This window comes from Salvelinus fontinalis, chromosome 18, assembly GCF_029448725.1.
Source record: "Salvelinus fontinalis isolate EN_2023a chromosome 18, ASM2944872v1, whole genome shotgun sequence".
NCBI classification, from domain to species: Eukaryota; Metazoa; Chordata; class Actinopteri; order Salmoniformes; family Salmonidae; genus Salvelinus; species Salvelinus fontinalis.
Window position 1 is genome coordinate 27,901,251 of NC_074682.1, and position 20,172 is coordinate 27,921,422.

At 45.1% G+C, this 20,172-nt stretch overlaps 1 protein-coding gene across 8 annotated transcripts; it reads right to left on the reverse strand.

Moving 5' to 3' along the window:
* Nucleotides 1–27: 27 nt before the first annotated feature.
* LOC129815885 (msx2-interacting protein-like) lies at nt 28–19,757 on the reverse strand. Of its 8 annotated transcripts, none has more exons than XM_055870035.1 (15): nt 19,254–19,757; nt 17,259–17,579; nt 13,846–14,337; nt 13,415–13,575; nt 12,915–13,115; nt 12,603–12,766; nt 12,354–12,479; nt 12,098–12,211; nt 11,881–11,994; nt 11,697–11,797; nt 4,006–11,569; nt 3,799–3,882; nt 3,358–3,552; nt 1,496–1,654; nt 28–1,322 (listed from the first exon to the last, which is right to left on the reverse strand). In XM_055870035.1, exons 1-15 carry the CDS (start codon nt 19,337–19,339, stop codon nt 1,191–1,193), a joined length of 10,014 nt encoding a protein of 3,337 aa, XP_055726010.1. In that variant the 5' UTR covers nt 19,340–19,757; the 3' UTR covers nt 28–1,190. The 8 variants fall into 8 exon arrangements, with proteins under 8 accessions (XP_055726010.1, XP_055726008.1, XP_055726012.1 ...); XM_055870033.1 differs by having other exon boundaries at nt 13,415–13,578; XM_055870037.1 differs by having other exon boundaries at nt 12,603–12,754; nt 13,415–13,578; nt 13,846–14,334; nt 19,254–19,756.
* Between the last annotated feature and the right edge of the window lie 415 nt (nt 19,758–20,172).

The following is a 20,172-nucleotide window of genomic DNA, read 5'->3' on the forward strand; positions in this document are numbered from 1 at the left end:
TAGTAGAAAGCTCAGACTATATTTACACAATGTTCAAATATTTATTTCAAACAGACAGCATCTCAAAGAGAAACAAGAAAAAAAACATCCAGATGAAAGAGCTCATGACTGTTTTAGTTTTCTGGATTAATTTTTTATTTGAGTAACAAAATGTGAAGTGCCCCCAGCAAACTCCACACAAGTTTTCCAACCTGCTGTGTCACAAGTATTTACACCACAAAACCAAGGGGTTTCCCTCAGTCCTTCCTTACACCCCCAATTAATTCATCCCACCTTACCATCTTGTATTTCCATGGTTGGCTGGAAGTCACTTGGTGTCAAGTTGTCACAAGTTCTAGTTTGTCAGTTTTAAATATTTAAAATATTTACAGAGTCCAGTATTCCAAAAACTCCTAAATCCCACTGTTGGTCGTATAATACGGAAACAGATGGAAGGGAACAGCCTTGTCTTGTTTAAGTAGAGAAATGGAACAGCAGAGCTGGTGGAATCAAAAGGGGTTTGTTAGGCTGACACAGTCCTCTCTACAAGATCTCAGTGCGTCCCAAATAGCACCCTATCCTCATATTGTGCATTACTTTTGACCAGGGCCCAAAGTACTGGACCAAATAAGAAATAGGGTGCCATTTTAGACGTGCCTAAAAGTTTTTTTAAAGTTCCTTCTTCCTCTATGGGAAAGGCTGAACAATGAAGTTTGTTTGTACATAATCACTGTACTTAAAAATACACGTTGAAATGTCTATTTTTGCCATTGTTTAATGGCTTCCATGATCCTTTCTTATGAAGAATTTAAAAAATGAACAGCAATCATTAAAAAAATGAAGAATAAAAGGCCACCCACGAAGTCACTCATTCTTCTTATTCATCAAACATCAACATTTTTTCTTCAAAGTAACTCCCTACGTAAAAATAAAACTCCCCAATAAATACAAATACAGCAGAGATATAGGGTTCTGGTCTAGTCCATCCCTGAGCTCGCTCTTTTGAGAAGGACAAAAATACCAGACAGGTGTGAAGAAGAAAAAAAAGATGTGACTTGGAAAAAGTTTGAATAGGACGTTATTCCCAAATGTTCCCAGTGTCTCCAGGAGCAAAGATCCTGCCATTCCTCTTGTTTCCTGAGGCTCAACTTGGTGTACATCCACTAATAAGAAGATGTATTTCCTTTTCCCCGCTAGAGGGGGGTGGGTTGTTACACAGAGGTGATGACAATCATGAGGTGAGGGGAGATATTAGAGATCCGGTTGAGGAGGTCAGGGGCTAGCCGGGATAAGTGGCTCTCTGAAAACTCACATGGTGGGAATATCTGCAACACATAGGCAGGCTGGAGAAGAGATAAAAATGGATCAGTTGAAAGACTATGCGATCTAAAGACCGCTCTAAAATGTAAAACAACATTTTATTTGTATGTAAATGTGAAGTTGTCAAAAACCAGCAGTGGCTGAATGTTTGCAAAAAGACAGACATCTACAGTAACAAACAAGCAGAGAGACTCACCTGATTGGAGCCTGGGTTGGGGACATTGATGATGCCTGCAGCCAGCTTGGCCTGCAAGTAGTTTATGAAAGCGGTCCTTAGGGCCTGGGTCTGATTCAGGACATCGTCCTGGTCCCGTCCACATGGCAGAGCTAGCAGGAGACAGAACTCACTCTCCCCCTGCAGGAAACAGAAGAAAAAAAACATTAGAACAGGCACATGTGATGTACATGAACTTGAGAAATTCTTCCTTAAAATTGAATTGGTCGCATTCACTACCAAAAAAGTAAGTGGACAACTGCTCGTTGAACATCTCATTCCAAAATCATGGGCATTAATGTGGAGTTGGTCCCCCCTTTGCACCTATAACAGCCTCCACTCTTCAGGGAATGCTTTTCCACTGTTGGAACATTGCTGCGGGGACTTGCTTCCATTCAGACAAGAGCATTAGTGAGGTCAGGCACTGGTGTTGGGAAATTAGAGCTGGCTTGCAGTCATCAGCATTCCAATTAATCCCAAAAGGTGTTTGATGGGGTTGATGTCAGGGCTCTGTGCATGCCAGTCAAGTTCTTCCACACCGATCTCAAACTATTTCTGTATGTACCTCGCTTTGTGCACAGGGGCAATGTCAAACTGACCAGGAAACGGCCTTCCCCAAACTGTTGCCACAAAGTTAGAACCACAGAATCATCTAGAATGTCATTGTATGTCAGGTTGGATGGGTCAAGTCCGGGCTCTGTCTGGGACACTCAAGGACATTCAGAGACTTGTCCCAAAGCCACTCCTGTGTTGCCTTGGCTGTGTGCTTAGGGTCGTTGTCCTGTTGAAAGGTGAACCTTCACCCCAGTCTGAGGTACTGCGCGCTCTGGAGCAGGTTTTCATCAAGGATCTCCTTTTACTTTGATTTGTAGAGGGCTGCAGAGTTGGTTGTCCTTCTGGAAGGTTCTCCCATCTCCACAGAGGAACTCTGGAGCCCTGTCAGAGTGAGCATCGGGTTCTTGATCACCTCCCTGACCAAGGCCCTTCTCCCCCAATTGCTTAGTTTGGCCAGGCAGCCAGCTCTAGGAAGTCTTGGTAGTTCCAAACTTCTTCCATTTAAGAATGATGGAGGCCACTGGGTTCTTGGGGAACTTCAATGCGGCAAAAAAAAATCCCAGTTTGCACAAATTCAATGTAGTTCCTTGACAGCCGTCGTGGTATCGGCTTGAGGGGGAATATACACTGCTATGATGATGACGGGAGGTAATGCGGTCTGAATTTGATTGAGTTATTCTAGGTCGGGTGAACAGTTCCTGTACGTTACCACAATCACACCATGAGTAGTTAAGCATGAAACATACATCTCCGCCTTATTTTTCCCAGGAGAGTTCTTTATTCCTGTCTGTGCGATGTACTGAGAACCCAACTGGCTGTATGGATGGGGACAGTATATCCAGAGAGAGCCATGATTCCGTAAATCAGTGTGTTACTTTATTGTCCAGGGACTGAACATTAGCGAGTAATATACTTGGAAGCGGTATGAACAAATGCTCCAATTCAGGAAAGTTAGCGCCGCTCTAATATCCAAAAGTTATTTCCGGCTGTATGTAATAGTGCAAAGGACGTTCTGAGCTAATACTGTGAGAAATAACAAAAATAACTTTACACTAAAGTTGCTTAGGAGCCATGAACAGGGCGACCATGTCTATCGGCACCATCTTGCCAGTCCTTCATGATTGGACCATTACTTTAGTTGCTTAGTGACTAGTTTATTGACTAGGTTAGTGAAAAGTGCTCATCATCAAGTAGCATCCACTCACTTCCTGTTTGCATCCACTTACACTGGGCCAAGTTAACACAATTTAGGATGGACTCTCATCCCCATGACAGGGAAAATAACTTACTGTCATTCTTCTAGCCACACCATCCAGTTGTGATGCCTCAAGTCTCATTCTCTGCACGATCCGAAGCAGCGCTCCTCCCTCTGGTAAGGGCAGCGATCGTAGAGCCAATGCTTTGTTGCCACAGACAAAATGCAACTGGACAGCAGCTTGGTCATTCTTCAGTGCTAGCAGCCCTTGCCACACTATCGGGTACTTCTGCTCAAACAGAAAATTAAAAAAAGTGATATAAAATGCTATTTCTTTTTGTAAATATTTAAAATAATAATATAAAAACAATATAATTGTGAACAGTTTACCTACACTACACTTTGTCCTGTCCACTTTGCCCACAGCTCTTGCCCATACCTCTCTGGTCCTGTTCAGTTGTCATTCTGGTTTTACACTCTACTGTCTCTAATTCGCGGTCTGTTCCCCATTTCCATAAATCCTTAAGTGACTCACCGTGAGCAGCTGCACCATGTTGACAGGTTGGTGTCCAACTTGTTTCACCTTGCCATCAGCTTGTGAATGGCTGGGGTCTGTACCCTGAGGTCCAGAAGAGTCATTTTAGTATAAACAAGTTGTTTTTCAAACATCATTCAAGACACTACCCCATAATCATTATCAAATTGTGCAGAGATACAGTACACCGAATAGGGTTTAACTCACTAAGGCAGAAGTGATGTTGATAGGTGCCTGGTTGATCCCAAAAGAAGTCTCTGGGATCTGGGAATGGACGGCCCGGGTGTTGCTGTACATCCCTGGATACTCTGAGAAGGAAGCTCCCGTCCCTGATGGCAGCAACTGCACCCTTTGTGGGGACGCCATGGCGGCCATAGATGGCCGAATCCCCATCATCCCATCCTTCAGAGGAGAGTGTGGGCTCTTGACCTCTTGTGGCTTTGTGCCATCCTTCTCAGAAACACCTTTAGTCAGCAGATGTGCCCTGGGGGACAGGGACGAGGTGATATTGGTAGATGTCGAAGAGGGTGGGACAGTCTCTTGGATGTGTCCCTGGTGTGGTTCTGAGGCAGAGCGCTCTCCCTGCGGGTGGTGCATGAGCACACGCATGTCCCTGGGTGACATGTACGGGTCCAGCTGTAGTCCGCTGCGTAGAGCTCCGCGGGGATCCACCTGCATAGTTTCTGGTTTCAGCTGGGTGGCAGATGGTCTCCCTGTGGCCTGATGGAAGCGTCTGGCATCCTCTTGCTCTCCCTCGTGGCCCCTTACATTCCCAGGGTTAACCTTGAGGACCATGTCTCTGCCTACCGCCTGGGGCGAGGTGGGACGTTGCTGGAGAGGACCAGACCAGGGAGAGGCAAGAGGGTCTCCATGCATCCCAAAACTCATCACAGAGAGAGGTGGTGTGTTCACCCTGACCTCTCCTTGGACAAGGTGCCCCATGGGGATTGCTTGGGAGACACGATGGGGTGACATCCTGCCAATGCCACCGTGAGCACTGTGAGGTTGCATGATGACAGACTGCTCAGGGTGGTGGACACTGGTGACATACTGCTGCATGGCGGGAAGGCCAGAGGGCAGCATCCCAGGGAGGCCTTTCGGAGAGGAGCCACCAATGGGAGAGGACACTTTAGTGAATGGAGAGTGTGGGTGGCCTGACTTGCGAGGAGAACGAGGCTCCTGTTTGACCCCACTGAGATGTGACGGAGTTCTGTCAGTGGCCGAGCCAGAAACAAAGCCTACGTGGTTGCCAGCCGGAGAGGGCAAGTGTGGGCTTATTGCAGGACTTATGGCAGAGTTCCAAGATGGTTTACCCCCGTCAGCAGTCATAGCATCAGCCCCATCCACTTTCTTTGGATGCTTCAATAACATTGTGAACTCTGGATGATGGTAACCCATCACTTGTGGACTACTAACCGTCTGCTGTAGCCTCTTCACAACTCCTTGAGGCCCTGATGGGTAGGGAGATTCTAACTTTTCCATACCAGTGTTTTCTTGTTTAATGGCAGACACAGGTTGTTGTGTCTTAGGATGCCCATGGTCTGTCTGTATTTGAGGACACTTCGGAGTGTTTGACTGGGAGTGGGTATACATCTCCTGTTTTATTTGGGGCATGGACACAAGCTGCTGAGATTCCATGTCAACTGCAGTAGCTGGTGGGATCTGGCTGATTTTGGCACTTATCCTCTGTGGTCCTTCCTTGATCTGCCCTGAGTGACTCAGCACCACCACTCCCTCTGAGGTATTCACCCTTAGACCTGGGATCGAGCCTGTACCGAGACCGGAGCTCTCAACCAAGTACCTCCCAGTACTTCCACCCTCCTCACCAACTGATGGTCCATGGTACAAACCACCGTCCCTGTCCTCCTTGCTGGGCGGCCTGTATGCCTGCTTGGGAAGTGGCAGGTCCACACAGGGATTTCTGTCAACCGAGATATTAACTTTCTCCATGTCGGGTGGATTGCAAACACGACTGATAACAGAAGTGGCAGTGGAGGCGATAACAGAAATCACAGACTTCGACTCAGGGGATGGTAGTGAGGCTGGGGGCCGGACTACAGGCTGAGCTGGATGAGATGGCAGCCTGTTATCATTTAGAGGGGCCTTACTAGGTACAGCAACCATTGGAGTATTACTATCAGAAGGGTGTGGAGGATCCCTAAGGGACGAGGTGCCCAGATTGGAAGGAACAGAACTACTGCATGGGACTGGGAGTGAAACATTTTTGTGCTTCATGAGAATCCTACGCAAGTCACTGATGTTGTGATCAGTCTCCATGTGTTCAGTGTCAAGGGACAGTCCTGGGTTCTCTACAGGAGCTGATGATGCTCTAGGAGAGGAAGGGACAACTGCGTCCTTGGACTGGTTGAGCCAATCTGGTGGGGAAACTGGGATCCTGCTGGGCTGTGTGGTTCTGATGTTTGGCTGGGTTGGGGGTGGAGAAAGTGAGGGTGAGATGCACTCTGGTGGTGGTGGTTGTGTATGAGGCTTGGTGAGAGTGGGACTTTTGGTTGTGGTGCAGACAGGTTTCAGATGTTTAGGTGGAGGTTGCTCTGAAGGGGCTGGAGGCAACTTTGATTCTTTAGGCATGTCTGTAGTCTTGGGAGCCAAATGCACCGTTTCAGGCTTCCAAGAGGTGGCTGTAATGACACCAGCAACTGTAGATGAGGGAATACTTTCTGGAACAGGCTGTTCATTGGAGGGTGTGCTGTCTGATGTGATAACAGAGGTGTTCTCCGGTTCTGATGAACTTTCTTTTACAGCATCCTTTTTGTTAGATTTTTGGCTCTTAGACCGCTTCGGTGTTTTAGCTCTGCCCTTAGCACCTTTCCTGGGTGTGGTTGGGAAAAATGACTCCCCCTGATTAGGAGATATGTTAGTCACAGGTTCAGCTCCCTTGGTCGGCTGGATGAAGGTTGGAATCTCTAGATCCGAATCCACAACAGCACTATTTACCGGCTCTTGAGGCAGAGGGACGGCTATATCCTCACCCATAATGGAATCAATTGCAGCAGCAAGTTCATACTCACTAGCAGGATTGGCTGGTTTGTCTTCCTCAGTCTCAATTTTTAATTCTGCAGGTGGTTGGGCAGGTGGAGTGGGTGGCTCAGCTGGGAGGGTTGGGTCTGTCAGTTTAGCAATGTTCTCCACAGCTTGCTCCAGCTCCTGTTCCTGTTGTAGCAAAGTTTTAGGATCTATTGGAGGCTTATTCTCTGATGTCACCCCATCTTTATCCTCGTTGCTAGAACTCACATCTTTTCCTGGACTAGACTCTAATAATAATGGGTCATTAGTAGGTTCACCTGGTTTAGTCTTTTTAGAAGAATCATCCTGATTTCCGGGTTCCTCATCCCCCATTTGAAGTAAATCTTTCACCTCAGTGACATTTAGTCTGATCTTGAGGTTCTTGAGGACAGGAGATTTTGGAGTCCGTGTCAAGCGTGGGGCTTTTCCTCTCCCACTCTTCTCCAAAACAGGCTGTTCTTCCATGACTGGAGGTTCAGTCTCTTTCTCACCTAATTTACTTCCACTGGCTTTCTCCTCAATAGGGCCAATTTTCTGCCCGTCTTTATCGCTTGATTTCTCTGTTCCTAGTTGTTGCTTGACATTCTCCTCTTTTTTTGTCACAACTGGCACCACAGAATCTTCTTTACATGAGACAGTGGAATCTGGCATGGCCAAAATGTCCTCATCTGTAAAATCTATCGGTTGAGCAACATCTTCAGGGGGCTCAGTTTTTTCCCCCTTCCTACTGGATCCAGTCACTGTGGACATGGGTAACTGACTTACCAACACTTTATGACCATGAGGAGAATGTCTGCCTTTTGACACTTTTGAGATTCTTTCACTACTCTCTGATTCATTGGAGTCCGTATCCTTGGTCTCCATTTTTGATCTATCCCCTTTAGCCGTTAACATGTCCTCTCCTTTTTGACGATTCTTAGGAGGACGTCCCCGCCTTGAGGTGATCGGCGCAAGTGAATCCTGTTCTAATGGTTGCTGAGGGGCTGCTTCTTTGTCTCCACCTCGCTTTCGTGCAGAACGTGGTGACTCAGTTACATCCTTTCCAGCCCCCTTAGTGGCATCTTCCTCAACTGGGGTGGCATATACAGATTTCACATTTCTACGCCTTGCTCTTCCAACATATATACTTTGCTCTGTGCCATGCTCGGGGTCTGCACCATGTATAGGAGACTTGCCTGTGGATTTGGAATCCAAGCTTCCCTTCAAAGACTCCGCTCTAGGGGATGATGCACGTTTTGTGCGTTCACTCTTGCGTGTAAGTGGTTTCTCTGAACTATTTGCTGAAACCAAAGGAGTCAGTGGGACTTGAGTAGGAGATTTACTCTTTTTGTTCTTGGACTTCTGAGGTGGTGAAATTGACTCATCCCTGGTTTCATTATCAACAAGCACCTGTATCTGATTGAGATCAAGTTTCTTTTCCACCCCTGTGTGAGTGTCTGTATCTTCAGTGTTGGTATCCTCTTTTGAAATCTCATCAACAAGGTTAGGTGGTGTGGAACTTTTCAATTCAGGTGGTAATTCAGGAGGTCCTAGCTCAAGCTCAGAACGACTCAATAACGTTTTATGAATATGGCAATCACTGTTGGAAGACTGCTCAGGAGTCAATGTTTTAATATCCTGAGCTATATCTTTAGATTTCTCTTCACTAGGGTATCTTTTAACTTTTCTCACCAAACGAATGGGCTCGGGGGCTACTAAATTAACAGAAGCAGGGGGAGACATCGAACGGGGAGACATTTGCGGGAGGGGAGGGAGCTGTTCATTTTTTATGTTTTCTTCTTTAGTCAAAGGTTCTAGAGCAGCTGACTCTAGGGATGGAGTAAACAAGACACATGTTTCCACTGGTGGAGACATCTGCTTGGGTGGAAGGGGTGGAGACATCTGCTTGGGTGGAAGGGGTGGAGACATCTGCTTGGGCATAAGTGGGGGCTGGGAAATCATGTCCTCAGCTGGGCTAATAGGTTTAATCTCTGGATCCATGACAGGTTCTGAGGTTTTAGGTAACTGCAGAGGTTGCTGTTCTGCCTCAGGTGACTTCTCCACCCTATTGTCATCTATGGAATCTGCCTTTTTCACATCCGGTAGCGGTTGGTCTTTCTGCTGTTGAAGCCGTGTGAACTCCAAAAAGCGGCTATGGAAGAGGACAACTGGTTCTGTGTCAGGCTGCCCATCTGCCGGGCCTTGCTGACCAATTTGCTGACCCTGACTCTGCTCAGGGTCCTCATGCTTTCGCTCAAGGTGCTGAAGACGTCTTGAGTCCTGCTCAAATATCGAGCTGTGAAGGAAACGTGAGGCAAACAGTTCCCTGCGTTCATGTTCCTCTGGCTTGGGCTTGGGCTCTTCCTTCCGGTCATCTAGTTTGTCTTCAGACCCACTACTGCGAATTTTCTTCTTCTTCATGTACCAAGAGGGTGTAGGTCGAGGTGCTGACTCAACCTTTTCAGTATCTTTCCTACTGCGTAAACCAGCAAAGTGTGAATCATAGTCCAAGAAAGACCAGTTGTCCTCCCTAGAGGAGGACAGAGACTTTGCTCGCTCTAGCAGGGCCTTGGTATCTGGTGTGATGGTTTGGTCAAGTGCAAAGGAGTAGAACTTCATCCTCTCCAAGGTGGCAAGCTTAGGGTCTGAAAATCTGTCTACTCTCTGCCTGTCAGACAAAGGTACCGAAGTGGAGGGCATAGGAGAGTGGGGTTTGTTCTCTCTATCCTCCTCAGAATCGGATCGTACTTCCCCAGGCTCCAAATCATGCACAATTCCGTACTCCAAACGCTTGCGATGGTGTGGATTTTTTGCAATGCCTCTTGAGAAGTTTAAGTCGGGTAAAAAATCTTGCTTGACTCTGCTGTCCCAACGTTTTTCCCGCTCTTCCTCACTAATTTGTAAAGGAGTGTTTGACTTGGACATTTGCATCGTATGTGTCCTTTTGACTGCCAGCTCCAGGTCTGGGTGGCTTTTATCCTCGGTTTTAACCTCCCTGAGGTGTGAAGATACCACAAAGTCCTCTTCAGCATGATGAGAAAAGTGTTGCAAGCCTGGAGATGCAGTGTTGTTCCACTCAGGATCTTCAGCATGATGAGAGAAGTGTTGCAAGCCTGGAGATGCAGTGTTATTCCACTCAGGATCTTCACTCTTTTGCCGGAAGCTCCTGTAGACACGGTCCCCCCTCTTGGCACTAATATCTGCATCAAATTGCTCTAGTTTCTTGAGTTTATGAGATGGGAAATTATCTGTGACGTCTTGAGGTGGCTTGCCCACTTCATGTACCAGACTGCGGTGTTCAAGATCCTCCCTTTCTAAGCCTTGTGGACTTCCTGTTTTTTCTTGTTTGTCTGGCTCTTGGAGCTGTTGGTGAAGTCTCCTTTGCTCCATCTGTTTGCGGTAACTCTGGGAGAGGTCAATATCCAGAGGCTCTTCCTTGACACCCTTGTCATTGTCCTGTGCACCATATTTGAAAGGGCTTGGTGGATCTTGATCTCTTGCATTATCCTGATCCATGTTCCCATCGTGGGAGAACCTTCTAGACATGCTGTGGCGTTTTGAGTCTATAGGGTCCATGCTCCCCTCGGGCAGCTCTTCCTGTCCTCTCATTACAGGATCCTGACTGCCAGGAAACACCAGCCTCTCCGTTTTGGATCTTGAATCCCTCCGCTGGGAGTCTTTTTGTTGAGCCTTATTGTCGCCATCCGTCTCTTTTGAAAAGGCAGTGCTTGCTCCAAAGTCTGGGGGTTGACTCCCATCCTCCAGCCTTCTCCTCTTCTGCCGAATGGTCCTCCCACTGGCATCTCCAAAGCGCCTCTTTCTCGCAGCCAGCCGATCAGAATCCAGTGATGGATCTTTCCCATCATTTCCAGTGTCAGACTTTTGGTGTTTCTTGGATCGTGTTTTAACATCCTTGTCTGTGATCTCACCTTTCCCTGACTCAAGCCTCTCACTTTTTACAGGCTCATGGCGAGAGGTTGACGCGGTCAGATCTGAAGGAGGAGGGTCATTGTCACCTTTATATATCTGTCTCTCAAGGCTGTCTTGGTCCGACACCTTTCCCCTTCCAGAGCCTCCATCCAGGCTGGGATCTAGCTTTGTCTCAGATGGTGGGATGCCGGGAGATTGCACCTTTCCTTTCCTTGATTTACTCTTCTCCCCTTTTTCTTTGTCACCTTTCTCCTTTCGTCTTCCCCGCTTGCTTTTCTCAGCCCCAGCTCCACGCTCACGCTCAGGTTCAACCAAGTGGGCGTCTTTTTCCAACCTCTCACTCTTAGAGCTGGTTCCATGTTCCAATGGAGGAGCCTTGTCAGCCTTGTCAAAGCGTGGTGGTGAGAGTGAGCTGCAACTACCACTTCGCTCAGAGGACTGGCTGTAGACCCGTCGCTCTGAGTCTCTGGGAGCACGCTCAGATGGTGAAGGGGAGGCAGAAGGGGTGATCGGGCGCCGTGGATGAGACGGGCTCCACCTGACTCGGTCTGCCTCAAAGCGCTCCCGCTCCCTTTCTCGCTCCCTCTGGATGTATGTGTATTTCCGAATGTCCTGCTCAAAAGGATCTCGATAATCCCTGAACTCCCGAGGGTCCTCATGATAGCGTGGGTCAAAGTGTTCTCCCTGGTAATGCTCCAACTCCGAATACCGATCACGGCTGCGGGCGGGGTAGTCTCTGTGAGGGTCTTCGGGGTAAATTGTGCCAGGGGTGCGTACATTCTCAAAGTAAGCTCTTTCTGCTGAGAACTCATGGTATGGAGGTCTTGGTCGTTCCTCCCTGTAAAGCAGGGGGTTGTGGAATAGGGGGGGGGGAAAACATTGAAGTGAGATCCAATAAGTACACCAGAAAACAGTAATTCAAAGTATTCCCTCCATTCATCTCACATTACAAATGTGAACCTTACCTTCTTTCAGTCGGAATTTCATAGAAATCTCTAATGTCTTGCCCAGAGGCCTGCATAGAGCGATAAAAAGCCATCTGACTCTCTTGACTGGCAAAATCCACCTGCAAATAAACAAATTAACTCCATCTGGTTTACTGTTAAAATGTCAGTCACTGATTGATTAATGAAACATATTTATTCCTACTTTTATTTTGTTGCCTCCAATCTTCCAGCCTTTTGTCTCCCTGACAGCTGCCTGTGCAAAATCTGTGTTGTTATACAATATGAGAGCCATCCCCTTCAACCTGTCAAACACAACCTAAAAGAGGAAAAGCAGAAATCTTGTTTAGAACAACTTCTCTAATATAGTATCAAAAATGTCAGGGATTCCAAGAACATTGGGGAGGGAAAAAAGGGTAGACCTTGACTACATGTCCATAGCGGCAGAAGTGGCGTGTGAGATATTGCTCTGTGATGTTGGAAGCCAAACCGTCCAGCCAAACACATGTTGTGGGCATACTCTTTCCAAAACCCAGCTGCAAAGGAGACCGAAAACACAGGATGTAGAAACATTGACAATAATAATTGCGGAGGGTAGTTCTGTATCACTGAACTCAATTCCTTTTCTACCAACATGGATAACTAGAGGTAAGGGCAATATAGATTTATGAATAATACCTTGAGCCGGTTGCTCCCTAAATACTCTCCATCCATCTTCTTTATAGCTTTGCAGACACTGGCAATATCAGAATACTGCACAAAGGCGTATTGAGGAATACCATTGACTTTTTTAATGTCAATATCCTGTATGAGAGATGACAAAATGCATAAATATTCAAAAGACAAAACAAAACAGGCAATTCTCTGGCATTTTTTAGAAGAGATATTTAACTTGCACAACCCATCAGTGTGCAGTAACATACATACCACAATCTCTCCAAAGCGCTGGAAGATATCAAGGAGCTGTTGGTAACTGGTGGTCTTCTCCAAGTTGCCTATAAACAGGGTCCTTGTGGCCTTGGGGTGGAATTCATCAATCCGTCCATCTAATGGCCTGAATTCATTCTCGCTCTCAGTTTCTGAGGGAAAGACTTCTATTACAATCACTAAACAAGACAATAGAAGTACACTCAACAGTATGTGAATGACCGCTCATTAGAACTCCATTAGGATTTAGGCCCAAGCTCAAATAATGAAAGAATTACAGACATTACATTACGACACTAAAAAGTTTCATACCAGGGCCGTTCCAGACAGAAACCTCGATCATCATGCCGAAAAAAAGCTTTCCTTTGGAGACGTTGAGGGCTTTCTCTTGGTCTTCCTGCTGTCTGAAGAACACCAGACCATATCGGTCCTCTGAGGCCCCGTGGATCTGCACAGATGTCACTTTCCCATGTTTCTTGAACTCATGGAACAGTCCATCTTTCAAACTTGTGTCTGGCGAGGGAAATGGACAGTTAATTGATGCTTGATATGGGTCATGCAGCTGCATCGTGAGACAAAATAAAAATGTTATGTCAAGGTGGAGAATGAGGGGGGGGGGGGGGGGGGGCTTTGATTACCTACCTCTACAGCTGAACATGTAGACACGAAATGGCAGAGGACTACGATATTTATTGGTGACCCCCTTCATAATGTCATGGTGCCCAGCAAAGTGTAACCAGAATGTCAAGGTGCACAGCAAAGTCCAGACAGAGTGCATGTTTATGAGTATGCTGCTAGGTATTGGTACTCACCTGTGGAACGCACTGGTAGGTTCTGCACCCTGATGCCAAAGCTTCTTCGTGGCTCATCACCTTCCATCACCATGGAGCAGGGCTGAGAAGGAGGTGCATGTGTAGCAGAGGACTGAACAGAGCGTGCACGAGACCCTTCACTTGAACTGCTGTTTGAATCGCTGCTGCCAAACGAACAAATGTGAGGAAAGAAGGGGTAATGTTCAGAGGGTCTTCAGCTAACTTGACTAAATAAAAGGGTACATTTGTATGCATCTCAAGTCGGCGATATTCTCTCCATAATCCTAGAGTCAAGCAAGATATTTTACAACTGGGTAAGTGGAATATGTTCCCTTCTCTTACTACATTCTCTACAACATAGGCTAATTGACTGATGCGTGCTCCATCCACACAAACAATAACATCCACACCATCACAAAAGCACATCCTACCTGCCACTGCCAGTGCTGCTGGTGCTGCTGACAGAATCAGAGCTAGAGGACCTACTGCGGGACCTAGAGCATGGACCTCTTTCTGGGGAGAGGGGGGCTCTTTTGGGGGAATGGGGGGCTTTGGGTGTTTGCCCCGTGGTCCTTTGCGGGGAGGGATGTCGAGACTGTGAGGAATGAGATGATCGACTGCGGCGGTGATGGTAAGTTCTGTCAACACGACGCCCCCTGTCATCTCGATAGGGGTCGCGGCGTGCAGCACTTGACAAGGTGAAGGGATCTCCTCGGATCCTGGACTCAAAATGAGGCTCTGGGGTTTCAAAGCTCCCACCCATTGCACTGCTACTTCCAGGGCCAGGGCTAACTCCAGCTGCAAACATGGTGCGATCACGGTAATAGTCTGCGTTGTAGTGGCGCTGTCTATCAAAAGTGCCAGTGCGCTCATGGTGTCCATAGGGGCTGTGATCATATGCACGCTCCCGGGTCTCTGAGCTGCTGGAAGACACAGGTAAAGGATGGATGGATAGGGGAGAGAGACAGAATAGATATAGAGAGGGTGAGTGTTAGTGTGACTCCAAAAATACAGATAACTAGTTCCAACACACAATGAAGTTTAAAATAGGCAGTGCACTGTTAAAATGTCAACTTAAATACACACAAACAGGGACCCCGCTGAGCACGGGTCTATGAAGATACAGGCCAATCATTTGTGATTCCATTAGAAGCAATAGAATACATGAGGGGCATTTGGTCAATTCAAACAATAGGTGTGTAGACATTAAATGATGTCCTCTAGTATTAATGCTGACAAACAGATTGTATCTGATAGGGGGAAAAAATGGGGCAGATCTACACTGGAGAGGCATACAGTAGAGCTGGGAGATATGAAAAAAATCCATAGTGATAAATTGCCTGAATTAAGGATTAAGGATAAATAGGATGATAAGTTTACCGCCTTTATTTTTTATGATCCTTTATAGTACTACTACTAGTTTGATGGTTGTAGCTATCAATTCTCACGTTAACAGTCACCCATATCAGCAAACTTATTTCATTTCAAACTACGCATTTCTCTAGTATAGCCTACTTATCGTAATGAACGATGCCAACAAAATTCCTGCGATAACTGATCGGTGTCGATAACTTTCTATTTATCGTCCCAGCTCTAGCATAGAGTAAGGTAACCCTCGGATAGGTTTAGTTTCATAAGGGCCATGCTTGAGATTCAAAAATGCATGAACACACATTGTGAAAATTTCTTTGTTGGCCAAACGTAACACAACCGCATCTGTGAAACTATTGAACTCCATCGTTTGCATTTATTCTAATTATCTAGAAGCTGTGTCATATCACATTTTTCAGAGTGAGCAAGTGAGTTCCTACTGAGATCAAATACAATTTCTGAATTAAGTAAGAACAGTGGGTCTTGGCAGTTGAGGGAAATGCTGGTGGACCTGCTAGATCTTAACTAGCCTATATTAAGCCACCTAGTAACGACTAGAAAAAGCAAGAAAGGGAGAGAGACAGAAAGAGTGACAGAAAAGAAAAAGAGAGCAAGGAAGAGAAAGAAAAACAAGCCCTCTGGCCCAAGCAGCTGCATCTTTTTCTCTAAAAGCTCTAACAATTAGTGCAGGAGACGAGGAAGAGAGACGCAGAGGGCAGGACAATACCAACCTTTTCCAAAAGCAGTAACCGAACCTATAATCCCAAATACAATCTAGGTCGTCAGAATTGTGTGAGCCGGAATAAAAAGCAAAAATCATTTGGATTTAAAAAAAAACTTGAGCAAAAAGGTTATTTTGTCTTCATGTGTATAGAGTCTGACGTTCGAGTAGAACACCGGGTAGGGTATGTATAATCCACCATCTCTTAATCTCTTCGTTTGATGTAAAAAGAAAGAAAACAACCAAATAAATGGATTTCTTATGACAACGATTGATACAGGTTTAATTTGAAAAAAGATGAGTCACACTTAAGGGCATATCGGTGCATTTCAAAAGTGACACTAGAGACGGGATAGACTGAAAACATTTCCAACTTGCTAGAATAAAGAAGGAACAAGTCTGAGTTGTCTGCATATTACTGTCCAAAATAGAGATCTGTATTATTCCTCTTCAAAACTAGCAATCCAGTTTGCATACCCTCCAGTAAAAAAACAGTATCTTCTCTCACCATAATGCACGGAATAATCCTAGGCCACTGCAACGTAATTAATTCCTTAAAATAGCACTATTACATATCCCAAGGGGCAAATAGACAGTCTACTCCCATCACTGTGTAGATGACATCTTCAGGCTTTATTCGGTTTTCTTTGAAAATGCAGACGTTTCTGTTCTTTGTTAGTAACCCCAAATACTGATGCTGAGAGGATATACAGCTAAATCCACACTGGAGCAGAGTAATCCAACAAAAGAAGTGCGGTTACACCTGTGTACATCCTATACCCAACATCCTTACATCCAATGTGGGGGTTACTTCCATGAGGCAGGTACATCCATAATGCATGTCTTCAGTTGTCTTCATGGCCATCTCTCTCTGAAAAATATTCCAATGGAATTTCTTGATAGGTGTTCTGTTACTCCTCAGTTTCTCTTTAGTTCCTTTTGATATAAACTCCATACTAAATTACAATTATACCCTGTAAAATGTAAATTCCCTTGTCTGAAAATGATCAACTAGCTGTGAATGATGTATTGATGGGGCCCTGTGATGACACCTAGCCAACTTACATCCTTAAGATGGCAATTTACATCCCTTGGTCCATGATGTTATTTAAATCCAGACGAATAGCAGATATCCTTGGTTTGGAGACTTCCAGAAAAATGCTCTCTGCCCAGCAGTGGAAAGGTGGTGAGGAAAAAACAACAATCCTTCCTGATGTATAGTCCATAGGTGAATTAACCTGCCTGAATATAATTCAAGAAAATATAGGGGTATTTAATCCATCGCAGGCAACGATTTACTTCCAAAGAACGACGATCCCAGGTAAATCGAGGTTAGAATCCATGGTTTGTAAAATAAAAATATCCGAAAACTCACCAGGATAAAATCCAACAAATGTGATATATCCAAACTCACCAGGATATTCCCCACAGGTGTAATATCCAACGTGATAGCAGGATACGTCTCACATAATAAATCCAAATTTTTGAATAATACCTCATACATCCACACCTCTTTAATGACCAATAGATTAGCATAAACAATTAACTTAGATATCCACAAAAAAAGGCCAGGTCTGTGCAGATGGTAAAGGGATTGTTCCCTAGGTTACCTTCATGTAAAACTGTAAGGAATCTATTGCCATTGCTTTATTAATAACCCAACAATGAAATTATGTTATTGCGGGATAAAATATATATTTTTACTGACACCCTGATCCCCCAGTACTTCAGAGGGAGACTATGTCCACTTACCAGTCTCTTATCCGTTCATACCGCCCCTCTCTGGTGTGGAGGGACACTGGGGGGCCAAACACTGGACCCACTGCCCCCCTAGAGAATCCTGAAACATCCCGCCCGTGACTGCTCGAAGGGGGGTTGTCATCAAGGCCCCGAACAGCACTAGGGACAGACCCAGGTTCGTTGTAGTCAGTGCGCAGGTCTCTGTCCCCCATCTTGTTGACAGCATTGTGAGCCTTCTGTGCACTTTTGATATCCACAAAATCCACAAAGGCTGCCACACCGCCCTCCGACCCTCGCTTCCGCAGGACCTTGACGCTCTCGACACGTCCATAGCTGAGGAGCAAGAACAGAGAGAGAAAATATGTCACACTATTGAGATACTATGTGCGTGTCCATTCAGACTTATGATAAGCAGATGAATATAATAGCTAGCCTAGTAGCTAGATTTTTAAACAGCAAAGAAAGCACAGGAGCCCGATTTTGCCTGGCAGCCAATTAGTCAAATTAGCATTAAAGGGAAAATCCAGTCATTAAGTGTGTGTGTGTGTATGTATATAACCCCCCCCCCCCATTACTCCACTGTTGATACAGAAAAAAAATGCTTGCATGTCAGCAGTCAAGTTTTCAAGATATTAAACTTTCAAGAAGCAGAGTCACCGGCATGATGATGTGGCAGGTGACACTTTACTTCTTTATAGTCCAATATCTTAACTTGACTGCTGACATGCAAAACATTGGGACTCTATCAACAGTGGACTAAGAAAAAAAACACCAAACAATACTTTGGGTGGACTTTCCCTTTAAAAATGGAGGCCCAAGCCTTTTGGCGCCTTTGTGTAGTGAACTTTAAAAAAATGAATGTCTTTTCTCAACTTAAAGTTGTTCTATTCCTTTACTAAATCTTCTTCCATAGAATATGAGGGTCAGTGGAACCTGTGGATTACAATTCTGCTTTAATATGAATCTATTATTAGTGTGAAAATAGGGTGCTCTGCTGTTATTTTGAAGTAATTGAAAAAATGCCAAGAACTCAAATGTTGGTTCTTCAATAGTTGCACACTTTCACTGAAACACTAGATCCATGTGCTGGTGTACACAGTGCTCATGTTCAATGAATCTGGCACTTGACTGAAAGCTAGTTCAAATAACCTAACTTCAGGCTCAAAGTAGTTGATTACGATGTAAATCGTTTCAAATAACTTATCATAACCGCAAGAAAGTAGCTACCTCCCTGCAACTTTAGAATATTGAGGGATCCAATAACGTTACCTGGCACAAGCTTGAGGATCGAGCAGAGAGATTCATGTTTATGGTAGCCACTTTTCGGACCATATGAACCGCTAATCATTGCAGTTAAGACGTGATGAATTATGCAGTGAACGAGCGATAGAATCAAGAAGCCCCCATATGTTACACGAGGGCTTTCATCATGTTAGCACGTTGATTAACTCGCCGCCAGGCAATCAAACACGATATCGTCCGCTAGGTAATTATGGCAGCTAGCTAAGCTAGCAGTAGCATCGGAGGAACGTGGAGAAACCATGCATTTAGCGCTAAAGTTAGATGACTTTGCATTATTCAGTAATCCAACTAATGATTAACAACATAGCCCCTACAAAACATAACTAGTAGATGATGTGTTACTACATCCTTCAATAATAAAATTTGCTACCTAACTAGTATGTTAGCTATATTTCTTGCTGAACTAGCTACCAAGGCATTAACTGATGTAGCTAGCGACGTCGTTAACGTATATCAAGTGAGCAAACGACAAAATGGTAGCTAGTTAGCTAACAAGCTAGCATTCAGTGGCATTTCAGCTTGCTGGATTCCAATAAATTGTGAAATTCTGGTATGTTGTCTGTTGGTTAAAAATATCACGGCGGAAAAAAATATTCAACAACAGAGGCCATTTGGTGTTGTATCTTGAAGATGGCTAACGTTAGCTAGCTCAGATAGCTAGCTATTGGACACAGAGCGCGCTGTCTCTCCTCTTGCGTAACTTACCGTTTAAAATGTTCGACAATTTTCTCCTCTCGAACATGTTCGGGTAAATTTCCCACCCAAAGGTGCCTGGTTTCCCGAACCATCATGTACGTTACTTTCCCCCTTCATACACATATGCTTTAGCAAGTTTTGATCTCCGCCGGTCGGGAAGTTCGCCTTACAAAATGAACGACGAGTGATTTCATGTAAAAAAAAAATATCTTGGCCTAGTAAGCTCCGTTCCAATGCCTGCGAATGTGTGTGTGTATTCTTCCCTGTGACGACTGCTTGGTTTCTCATGATTTGCGCGCTCCCGAGATCATGCGACAGCTATTCGAGAGCAATTATCCGTGCTTTTTACATTTCATAATAATGTAGCAGTCCTTGGGCTTTGCATTATAAAACAAATCTATGCAGTATCAGAGGTTGTACTGAATCGAGAAGTAATTCTGACTTCGTTACTGTTGCCTGAGGGTGATCTGTGATTATATGCTCCCCAAAATGGCTTATTCCAAGGCAACCCTGTGCTGGCACGATCTTTGCCTGGAGTGAATTGACAGGATAAGCGTCATTCTTCCCAAATCAAAGAGCCTTTATTTGTATCACGGCTTTGTGAATATTCCATTTAAATGGAGGTTGGTTAAGCAAGTAATCTTTGTAGGTCTAAATCATGGAGGTTTTAATGACACCTCTACTGTGTGTGCTCTGATATTGCATAACACACCATGTCCACCCCTATCATTGTTTATGTTCTCAGAACTATACAGCCCATGGGTTTATTCCCCTTGCATAGATCCTGTTTTCCTTGCATACGCCTATCATTTATTTCATTATTGAATTAGCATGTGTATTGTGTTCCCTTGAGGAAATTATGCATGAAGCCATACAAAGAACATGCTTGTCTCAAAAAAGCTTGATGACATGGATAGAGGCAGAGCAA

Bases quoted from the DNA above. Each gene is read 5' to 3' on its own strand.
- LOC129815885 (XM_055870033.1), bottom strand. From the start codon at position 19,339: ATGATGGTTCGGGAAACCAGGCACCTTTGGGTGGGAAATTTACCCGAA. The intron at 3,883-4,005 runs GTGAGTTAAACC...TCTGGACCTCAG, and splicing joins TCAACATCACTTCTGCCTTA to GGTACAGACCCCAGCCATTC. The intron at 1,655-3,357 runs GTAAGTTATTTT...TGTTTCCTGCAG, and splicing joins GTGTGGCTAGAAGAATGACA to GGGGAGAGTGAGTTCTGTCT.